At 45.6% G+C, this 20,726-nt stretch overlaps 1 protein-coding gene across 1 annotated transcript; it reads left to right on the top strand.

Annotated features, from left to right (window-relative positions):
- Positions 1 to 1,649: 1,649 nt before the first annotated feature.
- On the top strand, positions 1,650 to 12,062 carry LOC118092684 (uncharacterized). The gene is made up of 6 exons (XM_088657251.1): positions 1,650 to 1,674; positions 3,268 to 3,396; positions 5,007 to 5,135; positions 10,552 to 10,680; positions 11,026 to 11,256; positions 11,977 to 12,062. The coding sequence occupies exons 1-6, from the start codon at positions 1,650 to 1,652 to the stop codon at positions 12,060 to 12,062; spliced, it is 729 nt and encodes a 242-aa protein (XP_088513377.1).
- Positions 12,063 to 20,726: the final 8,664 nt, after the last annotated feature.

Below are 20,726 nucleotides of genomic sequence, written 5' to 3'. Positions count from 1 at the left end.
TGGAACAAATGAGTCTTCAAGAAATGCCTGTATTGAAGTGGCCTCTCGTAGGTGTGAGAATGGAGGTCAACAAATGTGGAGCCACCATCAAGAAGGCCCTATTCCTTGTGTTCACTAATCTAATATACCATATTTGTGGGCAGTCTATATCTGATCTTATTAGTAGACCAGGTTTGTACAGGCAAAGTTGAGTTTCCTTTAGATAAACCAGCACCATTTAGGGGTAACACCAGTTCTCGGCTGTCACAGTGAAACCCTTTATCCGTGTCTCTCTGCATCTCTGTCATTGGTTTGGGAAAACGTGGTTCTTTCTGTGTAAAGTCTCACATTGTCTAAAGAATGGCTCTTTGTCCAGCTAGTAGCCAATAATCAAATCAAAATGACTCCTCCAAGATAGCACAGGTAAGGAAGCAGCCCTAGTTCAGAATAGTAAATTCAACAACAAAGATTTAAAAATCACTTATGCACAAACCTATCTGCTAGGAACTCTGTCCCTGAACCAACCTTGCTACAAGGTTTTCTACTTAGTATTCTTGTTTGTTTGCATAGGTGAATTTGTACTGAAGTGCGAAGCAAATGCTCCCATTTGTATTGCTAGAGCAGGCTTTGCCAACCTGGCACCCTCCAGATGTTTTGATCTGGAGGGCACTGAGTTGGCAAAGGCTGTGCTAAAGGAAGGTCTGTTCGTTCTTTTCAACGCTTTCCTTAAATCATTAAGTGATCAACAATTCTGTGTTGCAAGGTCCATATGGCTGAGAAAATTAGAGAGATGAGATATTCCTATTACACATAATTTAGTTGTTAAAATCAGTCCTTTCTGGAGGGACGTGTGGTGACTTCTCTGAAATTGCCTAGGTAGAAGATTGACATTTGAGGATCCAAAAACTGGCATTTCCCTAATGAATCCTTAATTGGAGGCGGATCATCTCTGGGAAGACCCAGCCTGTCGTTCAGAAATGTTACTTCATATTCACAGTGCAATGAAGGTATTAGACAGCACTTGCAGTAAAACATATTAAACCTCCAGTGATAAAGGAGGGATCGGATAAAAACAGACAGCTGTAATTTTGCTTTTATTGTGCTTCTTCCGCAGGCCAAATATTTCTGTCACTCAAAACAGAAATTAGGCAGCCTGTCAATTTCAAATATAGTTCATTATATTTAGAAAGTAATTGGGAAACTGCTGTTCACTTCTGCTTGACTTCAGGTGATGGCACACATTTTCTTTTTCTCTTTTTTTCCCCTTAAAAAGTGATTGTGGCTACACATGACAACTGCCTTTAACAAAAGCTACAATTCTTTCTAGATTCCTTGCGTATTTACTGAAATTTCCAGAAGAGTGCAGCGGTGAACATTTCTCCTACCTCTTTCCTTCGTTTCCTTTTTTGTAAACACCCTCCATTAATTAATGAAAAAATAAATTCAAATTGATAAGGATCAAAGGCGAAAGAAAATCTGGTTTATTCTCACAGGTGGGGTGCAGGGTCTGTGATGTGCCTACCTGTCCTTTTGGGATGGCCGAGGGTGTTTGTGAACAGGGAAGTAAGGAAGCACCGTTTTCCATTCTGCCCTCTCACAAGCAGCGCTGTTTCCAGTCCACTGCAGTTCATCTTTTACCAGAAGTGGCATTATTTGTGTTGCCATCCGCTATGGCGAAATTGCTAAACTTATTGCGTGATTTACATTGCCATTATGTCTTTCCACACCATTCTTTTCAGTGTAAAGGAAACCCAATGTGAACGGGGTGGGTTGAGGGAACGTAATCAGCTACCTATCATTTGCGACCTGAAAGCAGAAGCAAGAGTGTATAGAGATTGTATGCACTGAATTGGTTTCCGTTTCAGACCTGAGGCGAATATGTGGGCATCTTCGTTTTCTGCTTCCCTTTCAGCTGGATTTCTCTGTGTCATCCCTGTTTGTGAGGGTTCTTTCTTACATGGCACAACTGTCCTCACCAGTGTTCTCACTCTGCAACCTTCTTGACTTCCCAGGCTCTAACTAAAGCCGAAGAAAGATGCCATGAGGAGGAGAAGGTTGTTAAACAGAGCTTGGATAGCCATCTCTCATGGATTCTTTAGCTGTGATTCCTGCATTGCAGGGAGTTGGACTTGATGCCTCTTTTTGTCCCTTCCCACTACGATTGTATAATTCTATGAAATCTGGGGAACCGGTTCCCATCTCCGCTCCTCCACATGCAGCTGCTGGGTGATCTTGGGCTAGTCACACTTCTCTGAAGTCTCTCAGCCCCACCCACCTCACAAAGTGTTTGTTGTGGGCGAGGAAGGGAAAGGAGAACGTTAGCCGCTTTGAGACTCCTTCGGGTAGTGATAAAGCGGGATATCAAATCCAAACTCCTCTTCTTCTTCTTCTCATGGGGGCTTTTCAGATCAGGAAATACGGGAGGCTGCAAATAGAGTGGATAAACTTTTTTGGGGTGGGTGGGTGTGTTGGAGAACACATTCTCTTTGGCCACCTCACAACAGTAAGGGAAGCTCAACACACCCTGTTCTCACCGATACGCTAAAACGCCACGAGAATGAAGCAGAAAAACACTGAATCTTTTTTTCACCGGGGGGGGGGGCTTTTGAGAAATTTGAGGAGAAATGATGGCATACCACTAGGCATCATGCCCCCATCATCCCCTGATTGTATGCGGGCATGAGTGCACACTTGGAGCTCCCCATTCACTTCTGTGCAATATCCAATTCCATTTTAGATATCTGGTGACAGGCCTATTCATATGTGTGAAGTGTTGCATCAGTTTTCCCAGTTATGATGCTAGCACTTCTACTCTGCTTTTCTAATGTTCCTTTCACCCTGCGGTACCTGTTGCATTATGAAACTGTGGCCTTTTTGGCCAATATACTGGCATGTCCTGCTAAATTTCACCCACACCCTATCCTTTCTGCACAGCCTGCTTCTCTTCCCCCATGAAAACAGCAGGAAATGTGCCTCCCCAAATTTTGTCACTTTACTCCCGTGATTTTCCAGGTAAAGGGAAGGCTACAAACGATTCCCCCCCCCCACCCGGAATCAAATAACATGGGGCGGAGCACTAAGCATGCACCACATTCCATTCATTTTCTGGAAGTGGGTTTTATATTGTGTGAAAGCTTAAATATAACAAAGAAAATTAACAGGGAAACATTGGGGGGGAATGGAGTAAGCTGCTATGTGAATGCAGCCAAAGTGGCTGGCCTTTTTCAGAAACATAGATATATAGAAATATAGTATAATTGTTTTATCTCTCTCTCTCTTTCTCTCCAGCATGTCCTCTTGGCTTTTGGGGTGCAGATTGTTTTCATTCTTGCAGTTGTCATAATGGTGCAGTATGCAACCCTCACGATGGAGAATGCAGGTGCACCCCTGGCTGGACGGGTCCCTACTGTACACAACGTAAGATTTACAGCTTTAAACGGTAGTGGTGTTGTTGTTTAGTGGGAATGTGTCTGTTTAAAAAAAGCATGCACTGCCCCCTTGCGGTAGCTTCCTGCAATACATCATTTAGGGGAGTTGCTAATGCACACTTAATCTCTGCCAAAAAACAAAGCAAAGAAACCAATGTTCCTAGTAAAAAGAGATGTTAACCAAAAGAGAAAAAAAGAGGAGTAAAACTTGATTTATCTGTTTGTGTACATAACATCTTAATTCCCCAGCACTTACTTCCAAGTCAGACACATCAATGTTTCTGCAGTGCACTTAATTTGTTTTGAGACAAAGCCAAATAAGACTACCAGATTTTTTTTGAAATGAGGAGATCACTTACCTGTGTCCTTCCAGGGAAAATGCAGTTTTTAGAACCTGAACATTTGGAATTAGGAGACTTTTTAAATGCAAGCTTCTGCATCATTAGCAGCCAAGCGTTCTAAATTAAATAGTTGAAATTGGGGAAGGGCTGTTGATCAGTGGTGAAGCATTTGCTTTGCATGTAGAAGGTCCCAGTGGCATCTCAAGGTAAAGCTGGGAATGTCCCCTGCCTGAAGCCCTGGAGAACCACTGCTGCCAGTCAGTGCCGGCAATACTGAGCTAGATAGACCAACGGTCTGGTTCAGTACAAGGCAGCTTCCTATGTCACTGCATAAGAGTCACACTTCAACATCTTTACAAAGCTGGCTCACACATTTAAAGAAAACATATCGATTTCCTTCTGGGTCACTCTCCACCCATGCTGTCCCTACAAGTCATAGGAACATAGGAAGTGGCCTTATACTGAGACTATCCAGCTCAATATTGTATACACTGACTGGCAGAGGTTTTCCAGATTTCCAGACTGGGGTCTTTCCCAGCCTTACCTGGAGATGCCAGGATTTGATCCTGAGACCATCTGCATGCAAGGCAGATACTCTACCACTGAGCTACCATTCCAGTGCTGCTGTTCTCCCCTAGTCTGCATTCTGTGTGGTTGCCTCTTTTCCCCATCATGGCTCTTCTGCTGCAGAGCAGCTAGCAGCCACCCTCAGACATCCCTGCAATTTCCCCTTTTCCCACATTAGGGGTGTTCAGACTTTACATTCAACAAGTATACAGTCTGTGTACCTGCGCAGACAATAGCTGAGCTGTACCCTTGTATATGCGACGAGAGTGCAGTCTGTGTGCCTGTGTACACAGTAGTTTGTACAAATTGACACTTGCACACAAGCAAGGGGCAGCTGGTACCTGCGTTCTCTGTAACTTGTGAACACACCTCCTGTGATTTGATCGTGGGCATGGCATGCAGGAACCAAAAGAGAGCCTCAGTCACCTGAGCAATTTTGAAACTGATTTTTTAAAAAAGCTGTTGTTGATTTACTTCTAAGCAGCTTAAGGTAGTGCACAGGTTCTCCCCGCTACACCCAACCTTTTTATCCTCAGAACAAGCCTGCAAAGTAGGTTAGACTGAAATAAGCTGGCTGACCCAAGGTCGCCCAGTGAACTCCATAGCTAGGTGGGGACTTGATTCTTGGCTTTGCAGGTCCCCTGGTTTATTTTCTACTTATTTTTCTTTCCTAATTTCTACCCCACCCCAGGATGTCCAGCTGCTTTCTATGGCAAAAGCTGTGCCAACGTCTGCCAGTGTCAGAATGGAGCGGATTGTGACCACATTACTGGGCAGTGCACATGCAGGACGGGGTTTACGGGGAAGCAATGTGAGCAAAGTAAGTTGTTGTTGCAGACCTTCTCCCCTTCATCCTAGGAGGGTCTTTGCCCCTTGGCTGGGTTCACAATTGAAAATGTGTGTGTCTCCCCACATCCCATGTTCCGTTTCAAGTTGTGGGAGGCAGCTGTTGCAGCTAATTGCAAACCAACTGTAAGGGTGACTTCCTACAGGGAGCCAGCCCCCATCATCCTGACGTCCGCCTCGTCAAGTACAGAAAGCACCAGTGGTTCTGAAGCAGCCAGAGGGGGAGGGAGAGACTCGGAGGAGGAGAGAAATCAGAGGGAGGAACAATGGGAAAGCTCGGGGGGGGGCGGAGGGATGCAGGCAGACGCTTAGGGATGCTGCAGAGCCAGGGCACCGACCGCTGAGGGAGGAAGCTGAAAGGGCATCAGTCCTTCCGGTGCCAGAAGTAAGGAGAGCGCCGCAACGCAGGTCAAGGGGGCGGCGCTTTGGGGTGCCCAGACTACTTTGCTGGCATAGGAACAGACGTACGCCATTGCCGGATTCTGATTCAGGATGAGAGGTCAATGTTTTAAGCTGTCTCTACACTGTAAATAAATAGCACAATAAACGTCTTTGAAGACAAACTGGACTCAGGCGGAGTTACTAGTCTAGAGTAGCCACGACGACCCTCTGACACCACCCTTCCACCTTCTGCTACAGCAGCGCTGGGGAACCTTTTTAAGAACATAAAAAGAGCCAGTGGCTCATCTAGTCAAGCATCTTGATCTCACATTGGCTGTTGTACTATCGAACAGCTCTTACCACCAGAAAGTTCTTCCTGGTGTTTAGTTGGGATCTCCTTTCTTTTGACTTGAATCCATTGGTTTGGGTCCTGCGCCCTGGAGCAGGAGAAAAAAGGCTTGCTCCATCTTCCAGCCCTCTTCTTCTCCAGGCTAAACATACCCAACTCCCTCAACAGTTCCTCATAAGGCTTGCTTTCCAGACCCTTGATCATCTTGGTCGCCCTCCTCTGCACATGTCCAAGCTTGTCAATATCCTCCTTAAATTGCGGTGTCCAGAACTGGACACAGTACTCCACAGAGTAGTCCAGGTATGGCAGAATAGAGGGGGGCTATCCTATTTCTCTTGATCGTGACTTGTGTTGATGCAGCCTAGAATAGCATTAGCTTTTTTGCTGCTTCATCCCACTGTGGACTCATGTTCAACTTGTGGTCTGCTAAGACCCCCTCAATCCTTTCCCCATGTGCTACTGGCAAGCCAGGTGTCCCCCATCTTATAAATGTGCAGGTGGTTCTTCCTGCCAAAGTGTAGAACTACTGAAATTCATTTCATTAGTTTGGGCCCAGTTCTCCAACCCATTCAGTGCTCTCAGACCAACTGTTTAATTATCTGTTCTAGGACTTTTCCTTGTATCAATGTCAGGCTCACCGGTTGGTAGTTATCTGGGTCTTCTCCCCCCCACCCACCTCCCACTTTTTGAAGGTGGGGACAATATTACTGCCTCCAAATGTGGAGACAGAGCATAGCCGTTTTGGCTAGCCTGCATTTGATAGCTTTTTCCTCACTCCCACAGGAGTCAATCTGAATGGCGCTAAAAGAGGATTGGACAAAATCATGGAGGCAGAGGCTATCAATGTTTACTAGCCACAGTGGCAAAGCTTTCATCCGTGGTCAAAAGCAGCAAAGCTTCTGAATACCAGTTGCTGGAAACCACAAGAGGAGAGGATGGTTTTGCACATGGGTCCTCCTTGCAGACCTTTCCTGGGTGGTGACTGAAAACAAGAGAGTAGACTAGATAGGCCACTGGCCTAATCCGGCAGGCTCTTCTTTTGTTCTCATGTTCCTATCCTGTCCTAGCAGACACTATTCCAGTTAAGGCAGCACACATCAACTCCTAGAATCCACCTTCAGATGCTTACAAAGTATAGGTGGTGTGGCTTTAATATCATGTCAGCTTTTGCTGTGTCCTGTTGTTGTGCTTATTTATTTTTTCAGGGTCAGGAGACAAAAGAAAGTCCTTCTTCACACATAGTTCAACGATGGCATCTGCTCCCACAAACACGCAGTGATAGCCGCCAACTTGGATGGCTTTCAAATGATGGAGTAGAAGGCTATCAATGATGATGGCTGTGTTCTGCCTCCAGCGCTGGAAACAGTGTGCCCATCGCTGGGAATCACAGATGGGGAGAATGCTGTTCAGCTCCAATCCTGCTTGCCAGTGGGGCTTCTGGTTGGCCACTGTGAGAACAGGCTGCTGGACTAGATGAGCCCTTATTGGCCTGATGCAGCTGCAGGATTCTTCCTATATTCTTATTTATCTATCTCTTTTATTTGGGGCATTTTTATACTGCCCAATTAACCATGCTCTCTCTGGACAGTTCACAAATTTTAAAAATCAATGCATGGCAAATATAGTCAAAGCTGAAAACAAGCAATACGGAAGCAAAAAAAGAAATCTGGCACAATGATCAGCATCAATGCCACATAAAACCATGAAGAAGTCACGGCGCAAGATCAATAAAAACTATTTAAAAACCACTAAATCCAACAAAGGAGGAAATGAAATAGTCCTAAGTGCTAAAATGCACAAAACCTCAGTGATTAAAAGACCCAAGCGAAGTGCTTGCTTCTCCATTCTGATGAAGAGCTCTAGAGAACCTGCTTACTTTTTGTGGCAGGTATCATGGATTTTAGGCTCCCCACTCCACCCATGGATTAGCAAGAACATAAAAAGAGCCAGCTAGATTAGTCCATAGGGGGTCCCTCTACTCCACCATCTCCTGGGTCTCCTACCAACTCTCAGCACCCTTAACAAACTACAGCTGCCAGAATTCTTTGGGGGAAGCTGTGGCTGTTTAAAGTGGTATCATAGTGCTTTAAATGTGTGGACTGTGGCCTTACATGATAAAACCAGCTCTCCCTGTAATTTAAGACAGAAAACAATGTTGAGGGCTTAGAACAGGTCATTTGGAGAGTTGCCTTCCTCCAGTGGACTTTATGAAAGTGTTGCTGCTGGGTTGGGCAGCCTGTGTCTGATGGAACCAAGTAGGTGGTCACCTTGAAGGAGCTTTGCTGGTTTAGGGCGAATATATAGTACAGTTGACCTGGCGCTTCCTGTAGAACTCCCCCTACTTCTCTCTTTCTCCAGAGTCTCAGGAGTTTCCAGGCCGCTTTGCAGCCTTCCTTTCTATTTGTTACAGAAAGTTGCCTAACAATACATTATAAGTAGCCTCTGGATTTATTGTCCGAGACCATCATGGTAATTGCTTGAATAAATTATGTCATTGGACATTCAATCATTTTGTCTCTGATAGAAATACAGGAGAGCCAAACTCTCAGCATCCAGGAGGAGGGGGAAAAGGGGAGGAAGAATGCAGAGCTAAATCATGGATACTTTTAGGTTTCGCACAATTGCCCAGTGGTGACACTAGGTGAGGGGCATTGTGGGAAATCTTAAGGGTGTCTACATCCAGACACCTGGTGCTCCTTGGGAGTGTTAGGCCAGAAAATATGTTTTTTGGGGGGAGGGGCATGCACAGGGCCGGCATCAGCAGCAAACCCCTGTAGCTGCCCAGTGGTGCCAAGCGCTGGCGCCATCCCAGGGATATTGTTGCTGCTGTCACTGAAGCATCAGAGCAACAAGGCACACCGGTACAATTTAATGAAGTATAAACTTGCTTTGTTTTAGTGGCCCCTGCAGATTTATGAAATTGTGTTTTATGGTTGCTGTTGTTTTTACAGTTTATAAATATTCATAAACAAATTAAATAAATGCAGAAGAATAGATGGCAAGAGCTCTGCTGTCTTTCTGCCCAAGTCATAGGTGGGCAAGCCTATGGGTTGTGTTCAACCTGCAGCCCCTTGGCCTCACTCCCCACCACCACCTTCCCAGCCTCTCCTGCTCCTTCCCTGCTGGAAGAGAGATTCCCTGCCTTAAACCCTGAAGAGCTACTGCCAGCCAGTGTAGGCAATACTGAAGTGGATGGACCAGTGGTCTGGCTTGGTATAAGGAAATTTCCTGTTCTTGTGTACAGTGGTGCCTCGCTAGACGAATTTAATTCGTTCCACGGGTCTTTTCTTATAACGAAAAATTCGTTTAGCGAATCCCATAGGAATGCATTGAATTTTTTTTTGCCCATAGGAACGCATTAATTGAATTTCAATGCATTCCTATGGGAAACCGCGATTCGCTAGACGAATTTTTCATAAAACGAATTCGTCTAGCGAGGCAACCTCCACTAGAAAAATCCTTTCGTTAAGCGGAAATTTTGTTAAGCAGGGCATTCGTTAAGCGAGGCACCACTGTACCATGGAGATTGCCATTACTGTTAGCTGCCTTGAGTAATAGATACATGTTAGAAGAGCAGGATATATGAATCATTATACTGTACTAACAAATCCTCCATTTAAAAATATACCGTATCTTTCCGCATATAAGACTAGGCCAGGGGTTCCCAACAAAATTTTCTCGAGGACCCCTCATCGAGCCGCTATTGTGACAAGGACCCCCATTAATTCCTAATCCTAAAATTAAAAAGTGAGAGCCAAATTAAGAGTCTTTTTATATTTTATATTTATACGTTTTTTACAGTTACGATTTAGGTTCAATGGACACTGACAAGATCGGTTCGAGAGTCACTGACTTACTTGCTTGAACATCAAATGCATTATCTTCCTCTTCATCTGTAGGCCTTTGTCGTTTTAACGAACCACTTTTTAACCAACGGTCCATTTTTAACTATACGAACTGTAGCTTCCGCGAAAAACAACGCTTTGTTTACAAACACTACTGTTTTGCAAAGAGGCAGCGCACGCCAGGGAGGAGGGAGGGGAATGGAGAAGACAGGGTACCTGCGCAGTAGCGCACAAATTAAGCCGACGTGCACAAAGCATCTTGAGGAGGTGAGCGTTAGTAGAATGCGCGCGCTGCCTCTTTGCAAAACAGTAGTGTCTGTAAAGCGCCACCTAACGGCATACAGCAGAACTACTGCCTCTATCTAATTCTAGTTTTGCACTAGACTCTGCTCATGCAGGAAGCGGCCAAAACAAAAAATCTGTTATCATACAAAATATATTTAATATATTTTTTATTCTAATAGCATCTTGCGGACCCCTCTGGCATAGCTCGCGGACCCCTGGGGGTCCCCGGACCACCTGTTGGGAACCACTGGACTAGGCTATATTTTTTCCTAAATTTTTGAAGTTTAAAGTAAGGGGTCGTCTTATACATATATAGTGCATAGTACATTTTCTTAATTTGGGGTTTAAAAAAATAGGGCTCATCTTATACATGGGGGGCGTCTTATACACAGAAAAAAACGGTATGTCTAAAAATGGTCTCTTCTTGTCAGAGTTCTCACCGACCATTTCACCCTTTTTACACACACGCACACACTCAGCTTTCTAGCGGTCCATAGACCCATAAATTTTCACCCTTTTTGAATTTGCAGAATGCCCCCCAGGAACATTTGGTTACGGTTGCCAGCAGCTGTGCGAATGCATGAACAACGCGACCTGCGACTACGTTACGGGCACCTGCTACTGCAGCCCTGGCTTCAAAGGAATCAGGTGTGACCAAGGTGAGACAAAATCCCTTTGCCTTTTCTTTCAAACTGAGTGCCCAAGTTTGTCTTTCATCAGCCTCTCAGATAGCGATGGGTGAGCCCAAGCATGGGACTGGCAAGATGAGAAACTAAAATTGACATTTTTGCCCATCCTTTTGCCCCAGGGTGGGGGGGGGAACCCTTGGATAGGGGCAGCGAGTTACAAAATATTTTGCTGGTATTTCAAATGTTTCCATCCAGTATTTGTAGTCCAGAGATTCCAAAGAGCCAGGAGGGAGGGAGGGAGAGATAAACGCCTCTCCTTGCAAAATGGGTTTCTGCCACTCAATTTAACAGCGCATTGTGAATTATTTTTAACAGCGGCTCTCATGATGGAAGAATTAAACCCCTATACTAAAATTAGTCCCGCTCTTGGATCGGAGAGGCATTCAGTGGGAGCCATCATTGGGATTATTATCCTCCTGCTAATTATTATGGTTCTGCTGGCACTCTTCGTATGGTATCGACGGAAGCAGAAGAAAGGCCACGACATGCCAAGCGTCTCATACACGCCAGCCATGCGGATGACAAACACCGATTACTCACTCTCTGGTAAGAGACACTTCCTTTCCTTATGGTGATGCAATGCGGGCTCTGACGCTTTTACGAGGGAAGGGAAATAAATGTCAGTTTCTTTTTGGCACAAAGGACTTCTTCATTTTCCTCTTGGACGTTGCCATTCCCCAAAGTCTTACCTTGGATATATAGGGAGGTCAGGACAGGCAGAGGCTAGAAAATAGCCTCCCTCCCCAACTCCCCTGCCCCCCAAAAAGCAGCAGCAAGAGAAGGGCCATAGCTCAGTGGTGGAGCATCTGCAGTGGTGCACCATGCAGAAGGACCCAAGTTCAATCCTTGATGGAATATCCAGATAGGACTGGGAGGTAACCCTGCCTGAAACTGTGCTACTGCCAGTTCATGTAGACAACACTTGGGTTAGACGGGCTGGTTGTCTGCCTATGCCCTGTGTTCCAGTGAGAGTCAGAGAGGCTGAGTTTCTCTAACAGCCTTTGCCGACAGCTGTGCTAGCTGGGAGCTGGAGTTCCAAACACCTGGAAGGTGCTAGGTTGGCAAAGGCTGAACTGCAACATTCCAAGGCTTGCTTCTCTAGAGGGAAATTCCCATAGAAGTCCGTGGGAGTTCAATAGCAAAACTATACACGCACACATACACAAAATGCACAGGTTATTTCTGTTCTGGGAGGAGTTGCACTCCCCCTAAAAAAACAAAGTTTGAGATTTCTCAGTGCTTTGCGGCCCAACTCTGTCATCTGAGGGGCGCGAGTGGCCTTGATGGCACTCTTTGCCATCCTGGGCTGCTGCATCATCACCCATGACCCTTTCCGGACAGAGACGCCCTAACCAGAGACGCCCTAACTTCAGCCCTCCATGCTGGGGTAGCTTCTCAGTTGGGCTACTGCAATGCATTGTACACGGAGCTGCCCTTGGAGACACTTCAAAAACTGTGGAGAGTGAAGAATGTTATGAGTGCTACCTAGAAACACCCAACTTGCCAGAGCAGAGAGGGCTGGGATGGATCCTGGTCCATTTCTGGGACCAATTCAAAGTGTTTGCGCTTCCTGCTATAGCCCAGGATGGCTGGCAGTTCCGTCCGCCAGCCCATCTCTACTGGGATCTGCCCCAAAGCTGTGGGGTCGTCTTCAGAAGCCTCTCCCTGGGAATGTGTGCTCTCCCATGTGTGATGGGCAGCAATCGGAGAAAGATGCTTCTGGGTGCTGGGGGGGGGGGTGCCTCTATTGCAGAATGCCCTCTCTAGAGTGGCTTGCCTGGCACCAGCCGGGTTGTCGTTTTTTTGACATCAGCTGCTTTGGTGTCATTTTACCACCAGATGGAAACCTTTATGATAATATTTATTTCTTTAGTTGGAAGATTGATAGACAGTTTGCTCAAAGAGCTGTCTTTAAGTGGCGTACATAATCATAAAACTATAGATAAGACGCAGCTAAAATCTGCAAAACTTTTTTTTAAAAAATATACACATAAAATAATCATCACTAAGACACAGATAAAAGCAGTAAAACTTTTAATAGTGAATAAAGATAGCTGCGTTTATATTTTCATCTCTCCCAGTTTCATCTTCAGTGTTTGGTTCTCATGCTGCTCTTTTATTTACTAATTTAGATTTGCACTGTTATTTTATCACTGTTATTTTAATATGCTTTTTTCATGGTGCATGGTTGTATTTTTATCTTTATTGTGAGCTTTCCTGTGAAAGTTTCTTTAAGGGGTGTGTGTGTGTGTGCAGAGCTACCAATCAATTTCAGTAACTCTGACAACAACCTTGCAAGGTTGGCCAGTCATTAGTATGACCCTCAGGTTGCAGATGGGTGACTGAAACTGGGAGTCGTTTGCCTGGGGTCACTTAGTGTGTCCATGTAACATTTGAACTCGGTGCTTCTGGCTCATAGCTCAGGGCCCCTCTAGACTGGTGAAGGGTAGGGTTTGCAAATATCTTCTTCAGCATGTCATTGATTTAATAATAGTTCACTAGCGGTGCATTTACACTGTCTGCACATCAATCTGCTTTATTAATTGGTTTGCGATGCTTCCTCACTGTTACCAGATTATTGCCACCCTGAAGGGGCTCTTGAGCTCTAGCACAACAAAAGTGGGACCCCAGAAAGCACATTTGGGGTATTTAAAGATACAGAATTTCAGCAGGAAGTTGTGGGATATGCACTATTTGGAAACGAAGCGGTGTGTCCACCTTGAAATGTTTGCGAGTGGAAATGGAGTTGATGGCAAGGCTCATGGATAACTGCCCTAATACCATCGTGAGTGCAGATGATCACGAATGCGCAATAAAAACACAAAGTCTGGAAGGGCTCTCAGGTGCAGCCCAACATTCCACGCAGCCATCCACATTCTGGATACTGTTTTATGCTCCAAAGCAGTGGTTCCCAACAGGTGGTCCGGGGACCCACAGGGGTCCGCGAGCTATGCCAGAGGGGTCCGCAAGATGCTCTTAGAATAAAAAATATATTAAATATATTTCGTATGATAACAGATTTTTTGTTTTGGCCGCTTCCTGCATGAGCAGAGTCTAGCGCAAAACTAGAATTAGATAGAGGCAGTAGTTCTGCTGTATGCCATTAGGTGGCGCTTTACAAACACTACTGTTTTGCAAAGAGGCAGCACGCGCATTCTACTAACGCTCACCTCCCCAAGATGCTTTGCGCGCGCCGGCTTCATTTGTGTGCTACTGCGCAGGTACCCTGTCTTCTCCATTCCCCTCCCTCCTCCCTGGCGCGCACTGCCTCTTTGCAAAACAGTAGTGTTTGTAAACAAAGTGTTGCTTTTCGCGGAAGCTACAGTTCGCGTAGTTAAAAATTGACCGTTGGTTAAAAAGTGGTTTGTTAAAACGACAAAGGCCTACAGATGAAGATAATGCATTTGATGTTCAAGCAAGTAAGTCAGTGACTCTCGAACCGATCTTGTCAGTGTCCATTGAACCTAAATCGTCGGTGTCCCTTGAACCTAAGCCTTCCAAGATCAGTGTTAAGCTTACTGGAAAAATTAGATTAGGAATTAGGAATTAGATTTAGGATTAGGAATTAATGGGGGTCCTTGTCACAATAGTGGCTCGATGAGGGGTCCTCGAGGAAATTTTGTTGGGAACCCCTGCTCCAAAGTATAAATTGGTTTTGAAGAGCTCCAGTTGCTGTAGCTCACTCAATTTTATGATTCTGTGAGATTGTCAGGGAGTCCACAGAACTATAGTCCTTGGGATTACTTGGAGCAAAACTGTGATGGATAAGCCACCCAGCTTGCAAGGAGGAGAGGCAAAGAGGGGGCTATATATCCTCTTCTTCCAAACTGCCCAGACAGTCTTTTGCCAGCATCCTTCCCTGGGGGAAACAGCCATAAACTTCCTCCAGCAGTAATGCTGCAGAAAACTCATTTTTTGATGAAATGCATCCTCCTTGCAGAGAGGGCCGTATCCATCCGTAATTCCAGTGGTAAATTGCTTGCTGTCTGTGGAGAGTACATCTAAATTCCCGGAAGCCACAAGGTTCCCTGGAGAGACCCATTCAGAGTGAAATCACGGGTTGGAGGGGGGGGAACCCCAACTGCATTCTCCCAAATTAGCCCTTCTCACCATGTGGCAAACAAAGCCCTCTTGCCATAGTGTCCAACCTCTCTCCACAGTCACCTTTCGACTATGCTGTGTACCAAGTACGACATTCGTGTCACTGCCAGCCTTTCTCCTGCTAGTGCAGGAGAAAATAGATTTGGTTTGCATTGAAAGGCAATTTAAATATAGTGAAACGAAATGCAGCCACCCTTCAAAATCCACACGAGTCCAAACCTTGCAACAAAGTTTTCCAGCAAAGTAATATGTACAAAAACACGCATATATATTAGGGTAGAGTGTGCAATAAAAGGCATATATTAGTGAAAATAGCTTGCCAAAATGTGTATTATTAGGCAAAATTTCATACAAAATGTGTATCTTGTGAAATGATGACACTAAAATACCGATGGATTTTCACAAGGAAGTTTTTTTTAAAATTGCAAACTGATTTTGAACAGTGGAGAACTGGACTAAAAGGAGACTGAGAGTTTCTGTGACTTTGCCTCAGCCTATCTGATGAACCTAACACGGGATAGGATCCCATGTCAAAGGCCAATTCACTTTCTGCTGAACTACTTTTTTTTTCCATAAAATTTATGCCCCACTTGATTGTAAAAAAACAACCAAAAACCTCAAAGCCCTTTACCAAAATAAACTGAGAAAAATCGCAACCATACTCTACTTTAAAACATAAAAAATTAAAATACTAAAAACAGATTAAAATTACCTACACTTTCAAAGCATTTGGGTAGGCTTGTTTGAACAAGAATGTTTTTATCGAGCAATGAAAAGACTACGGGGAAGGTGCCTGCTTGATCTCAATAGGCAGGAAATGCCAAAGTACAGGTGCTGCTGCTTTAACAGTTCTGGGAGACCTGGGTTCAAATCCTACCCTCTGGTGGAGCCACCCGTGTTAAAAAAAAAAAAAAAGCCAGAAACTGCCTTAAAGGTGAAGAGCTATTTCTTTGCGCTCAGTGCTGCCAGGACTGCCAAACACAGATAAGGCAGAACCAGGCTCTGGGCAACAGGTCTCAGGGAAGTTGATCTGGGCCACCTGTACCTAGAGTGGCCTCCTTCAAGGTGACAAATGCTTTCTCATCTGACTCTCCTGCAGTGAAATTGGTGACATCAGGAACTGCACAAGGTGTCAGAAGTGCCATGTGTATCTTTAAAAAAAACCTCCCAAGTGGCTAGGATTTAAAATGGATCTACTTAGTGCTGTGCCAGAATTTATTCTGTGTTTTGTTTTTGTTTTGCCACTGACCATTTCCCCTCAGTTAATGACAGAAGAAATTGCACTTGAAAATTATCAGAGAGGAGAGAGAATGTCAGGAAAACCCTCATGGGTGATGGGCAGAATTTTTGTTGCGCTTGCCTTCCTTTTGAGGTAACCCAAGGGCTGTTTGCGGGCGTCTTGTCTTTCATCCTACAAGTCGTATTTGTGCATTCTGCTTGTCTGCACTTCCTGGAAATGCTATTACATCCTTGGGTGGGCTTTGCTCTCATCGCAGGAAGGGTTGAGAAGTCTGCCCACTGTGCTCCTGTCGGCTCTTCATTAAAAAGAAAAATGGATAGGTGGTTTCACAGCAAGGGCCACATTCCCTTCTGGGGGCCACACCATGCAGTTGATGGAAGGGGTTGGAGGCACAGGTGGGTTGAGCAAGGAATGTGGAGTGCTTTTGTGCACTGGGCAACTTTCTATAAATGCTCACACACACACCCTCTGCTTGCCATCCAGGCAAGCAAGAGGCATTATGAGAGTTCAAGGACACTTTCCAGTAAGGCAAAAAACACTCAAGGAGGATGTAAAGCAGGGCCTAGAGGGAAAGCCCTGGGGTCCAGATAAAGAGGCTTGGGGCCACATGCTTCCTCCAGGCTTGATGTCCCCCACCCCTGTTTAAAATGAAGTGAAGTCACTTCAGCAGTTGAGGGAACTGGGTAGCCTGCAGACTGAGAGGGAATTTAATAGCCTTCTTCAAATAACTGAAAGGCTGACACCCAGAAGGTGGAGCAAGCTTGGTTGCTGCTGCTGCTCCAGAGGGCAGGACCCGAACCAATGGATTCAAATGACAAGAGACAAGATTTCGCCTAGGCATTAGGAAGAACTTTCTGGCAGCGAAAGCTGTTCAGCAGCGGAATGGCCTGCCTCAGAAGGTGGTGGCCTCTCCTTCCATGGAGGTTTTCCTACAGATGTTGGCTGGCCATCTGTCAGGAATTCTTTAGCTGTGATTTCTGGCAATGCAGGGTGTTGGATTAAGATGGCACTTGGGGCCCCTTTCCAACTCTACAATTCTACAATTTTATGACTTTTTAAGAAAACAGTGCAGTGAGCTTTGTTGTGAGGAAAAAGGAAGGACTTCACCTAAAAACAAAATCTCAAGGGCTTGGTATCCAGCCTCCCTCCGTCTCCTGCCCCATGGTCATCTCCATGGGGCAAGTCAGGAAGCAAAGGGCAGATGCCGACACACCATCCTTGTCCACTGCGCAGTGAGATGGCAACCCCAGTTGCACACCCACCGAAATCAAAAGACCTTCTTAAGCAGATGAGGCAGGGGAAGGTGAAGAAAATTTTTGAGTAATTGGAGGGTGGATTTTAGCACAGTGCTAATTCATTCATTCCAAGTCTGCTCTTCTCCATCTGACAATTAAAGCTTGATTCCAGCCTTGCATTAACCAGAGGGATCCTGCAGAGGTACTGGAGGTCCCAGCAGAGTGCGGCACTCCCACCCCCCAACCTATATATCGTTCGTATCCGTGAATCATGAAGTTTTCACTTAACAAAGGAAGCACCCAAGTGTGCCGGTGAATTTTCCAGTTCAGTTACCAATGTTTTTGTTTTATCGGTAGAGGTCTCCCCCAAATTAAGATTTTTAATTAATACAAGGTAAATGAGAGCCAGCCTGCTTCTTTTTCTTGTTCTTGCTTTCCAAAGCCGCTTGCTGTTCCTTGCATCCTTATCGGTCTTTTAATTCATCTGGGAGTGCTTTAATTGCTAAATTGAGATTGTTTCACTCTTCCGAAGGAAGTGTTGCTATTTTGATCTTTATGGGGTGGCGGTTTTTGTTCAATGGCAAGGCAAATGGATTGCCAACAGACGGTTGTTAAAGTAAGCAGCTCTGCATCCCTTAAATAGTTGGCATTCCTCTCTGGGTTGTCATTGACTTTGGCCGAGGAGAAGGTAAAGAACTGTCACTGATTCATGGATGTTGTTAACCTCAGCAATGTGTCTGTGCAGAACAAGGGCCCAGGAGAGCTGCTCTGTTCCCTCCTATGTGCCTGTCACAATTTTTGCTGGCTCTCTCTCAGGAAGGCGCTGCCTTTTCAATGTTGCACCAAGGGATCAGGCTCCCTCCGAGCTCTGTTGTGAATAGATTTCACTTTTGTACTTTAAAAGAAGTGTCAATAAAAAAAACTCAGACACCCTGTATGCATTGTACAGGTTTGCGTGGTTATTATTTATATTATTATTGTTGTTGCATACTTTATTCTGGTTCTGAGGGGGAAGCAGGGGCTATTAAGAACATAAAGAGAGCCTAGTTGGGTCAGGCCAAGGAGGGGGAACATGCCTATTGTGGCTTGTAGCCATTGAGAACCTAATTCCTCATGAATCTGCCTAAACCCTTTTAAAGCCACCGTAGTTGATGGCCATCACTGTCTCCTGTGGAAGCGAGTTCCGTAGTTCATGCGTGTCAGAGGGTCGTCGTGGCTACTCTGGAGTAACTCCACCTGAGTCTAGTTTGTCTTCAAAGACGTTTATTGTGCTATTTATTTGCAGTGTAGAGACAGCTTAAAACATGACTCTCATCCTGAATCAGAATCCGGCAATGGCGTACGTCTGTTCCTACGCCAGCAATGTAACCTAACCTGCCTCTGTGTGTGTGTGTGTTTTAGCACATAGGAGTGTGCACATAACACTCTCTCCCTCTCTTCCCCTCCTTCCCCCCGTGCAGCTCCAAAAGAATGTTGTGATTACTTGTTTTCTCCCCAGATATATCTCAAGGTAGCAGCAGTGCACACTGTTTTTACAACCCAAGCTACCACACCCTGCCTTGTGGTGTGACTTCACGGTTCTTTCCCAGTAATCTGGATGGAAACCTCTCCAGTAAGGTAGATATGACCCATGTCTTGCCCTCCATTCCTGGCACCGTTTCCCCCGGTTCAAGGAAATATGCCGTAATGGTTCCATTTAGTTATCATGGTTGAATAAGCCTGGGGTAGGCAAAGTGACACCCTCCTGATGGACTACAACTCCCATCATCCCTGATCATTGGTCATGTGGTCTGGGGCTGGTGGGAGCTGGAGGTCAACAACATCTGAAGGGCACCCTGTTGGCTGTCCTTGGAATAAGCTGCCCAGCTCATGGACAATCAACACGGTGCTTTCTAGATACAGCTCCCATCAGTCCCCAGCTAGTACAGCCAGTGGTCAGGGATGATGGGAGTTGTAGTTCAAGATCTAGAGATCGCTATATTGTGTGCCCCTGGAATAAGCTACTCAGCTCATGGACAGCCAATGTGGTGCTTTCTAGATGCTGTTTGACTACAGCTCCTATCAGTCCTCAGCTAGCACAGCCAATGAACAGGGATAATGGGAGCTAAGATGAGACTGCTGGATCAGGTAAATGGTCCGTGTAGTCCAGCATCTTGTTCTCATAGTGGCCACCCAGATGCTCCAATTGGAAGCTCGCAAGCAGGACCTGAGTAGCACAGCAACTCTGGTCACCTATATTTCCCAGTGGTGAATTCAGAAGCATTGCTGCCTCCAACCATGGAGCCAGAGCACAGCCATAGTGGCTAGAAGTCATTGATAGCCTCCATGAATTTCTCCATTCATCTTGTAGTCCAACAACATCTGGACGGTGCCACATTGGCTAACCCTAACTTTAGTTGGGGAAACTGATCATGTTGTTGCAGTCCTCAGCTTGCACAGGTGGATGAAAAGAAGAGTCAGATCAGATGAAAAATGACAGGGAGTCTTCCTTACTGTGACTTGAGGCAACAACAGATTTCTCCAACCTGGTGCCCCCAGATGTTCGGGGCAGCAATTCTCGTCGGCCCCATACCTGGAAGGCATCAGGTTGGTGAAGGTAGGGATACAGTCTCCTTTATGATGCACACCTCTTGTAGGGCATTGCAGCAACCCAGCATGGCTGCCTTTCTGGAATTTGTCTCTTTCAAAAGAAATTCATCTGCAGTGCATCTAACGAAGTAGACTAAGACTCTAAGAGAGCTCTCATGACAACAAAACTCATTAGCTTTTAAGGTGCCGTAAGACGTGGTCCGATCTGTTGCAACGGGTTGAGATGCTCACTCTCTGTAGAAGATTTGGGTTATTCCTGGTCACAGGTGGACCCATTCTTGATCCCTTCTAATTGCATCATTAGCTTATTGTCTCTGCCAGGGTCTGGTCTCTGACAAGGGTACAGTACCCTTTTGCAGGACTGACTAAGGGATTGGCTGTAGCTCAGTGGCAGAGCATCTGTTTTGCATGCAGAAGGTTACAAGTTTAACCCCCCAGCATCTCCAGGTAGGGCTGGGAATATCCCCTGTATAAAATCCTGGAGAACCGCTGCCAGTCAGTGTAGACAATATTGAGCTAGATGGACCAATGGCCTGGCTTATTATAAGGCAGCTTCCTATTTCCCTATCTCTTAAGGGAAGGACCACAGTTCAGCAGTAGAGCATCTGCTTTGCATGCAGAAGGTCCCAGATTCAACCCCCAGCATCTTCGGGCAGGACAGGGAATATCCCCCAAATGAGGACACCCACTGCCAGTTACTGCATAGACAATACTGAGCTAGATGGAGCAATGGTCTGATTTGGTATAAGGCAGCATCCTATATATAGGAACAATGCTTCCACCCTAGGATTGGCTGTCTGGAAAGTCACATGACAGCATTCCACCCTGGTACAGCTAGAGCACTTCTTCAT

This window comes from Zootoca vivipara, chromosome 13, assembly GCF_965207765.1.
Source record: "Zootoca vivipara chromosome 13, rZooViv2.hap1.1, whole genome shotgun sequence".
NCBI classification, from domain to species: domain Eukaryota; kingdom Metazoa; phylum Chordata; class Lepidosauria; order Squamata; family Lacertidae; genus Zootoca; species Zootoca vivipara.
This window is presented reverse-complemented; position numbering and strand designations above follow the sequence as displayed.

Bases quoted from the DNA above. Each gene is read 5' to 3' on its own strand.
- LOC118092684 (XM_088657251.1), top strand. From the start codon at position 1,650: ATGGCGAAATTGCTAAACTTATTGC. The intron at 1,675-3,267 runs GTGATTTACATT...CTTTCTCTCCAG, and splicing joins GAAATTGCTAAACTTATTGC to CATGTCCTCTTGGCTTTTGG. The intron at 3,397-5,006 runs GTAAGATTTACA...ACCCCACCCCAG, and splicing joins GGGTCCCTACTGTACACAAC to GATGTCCAGCTGCTTTCTAT.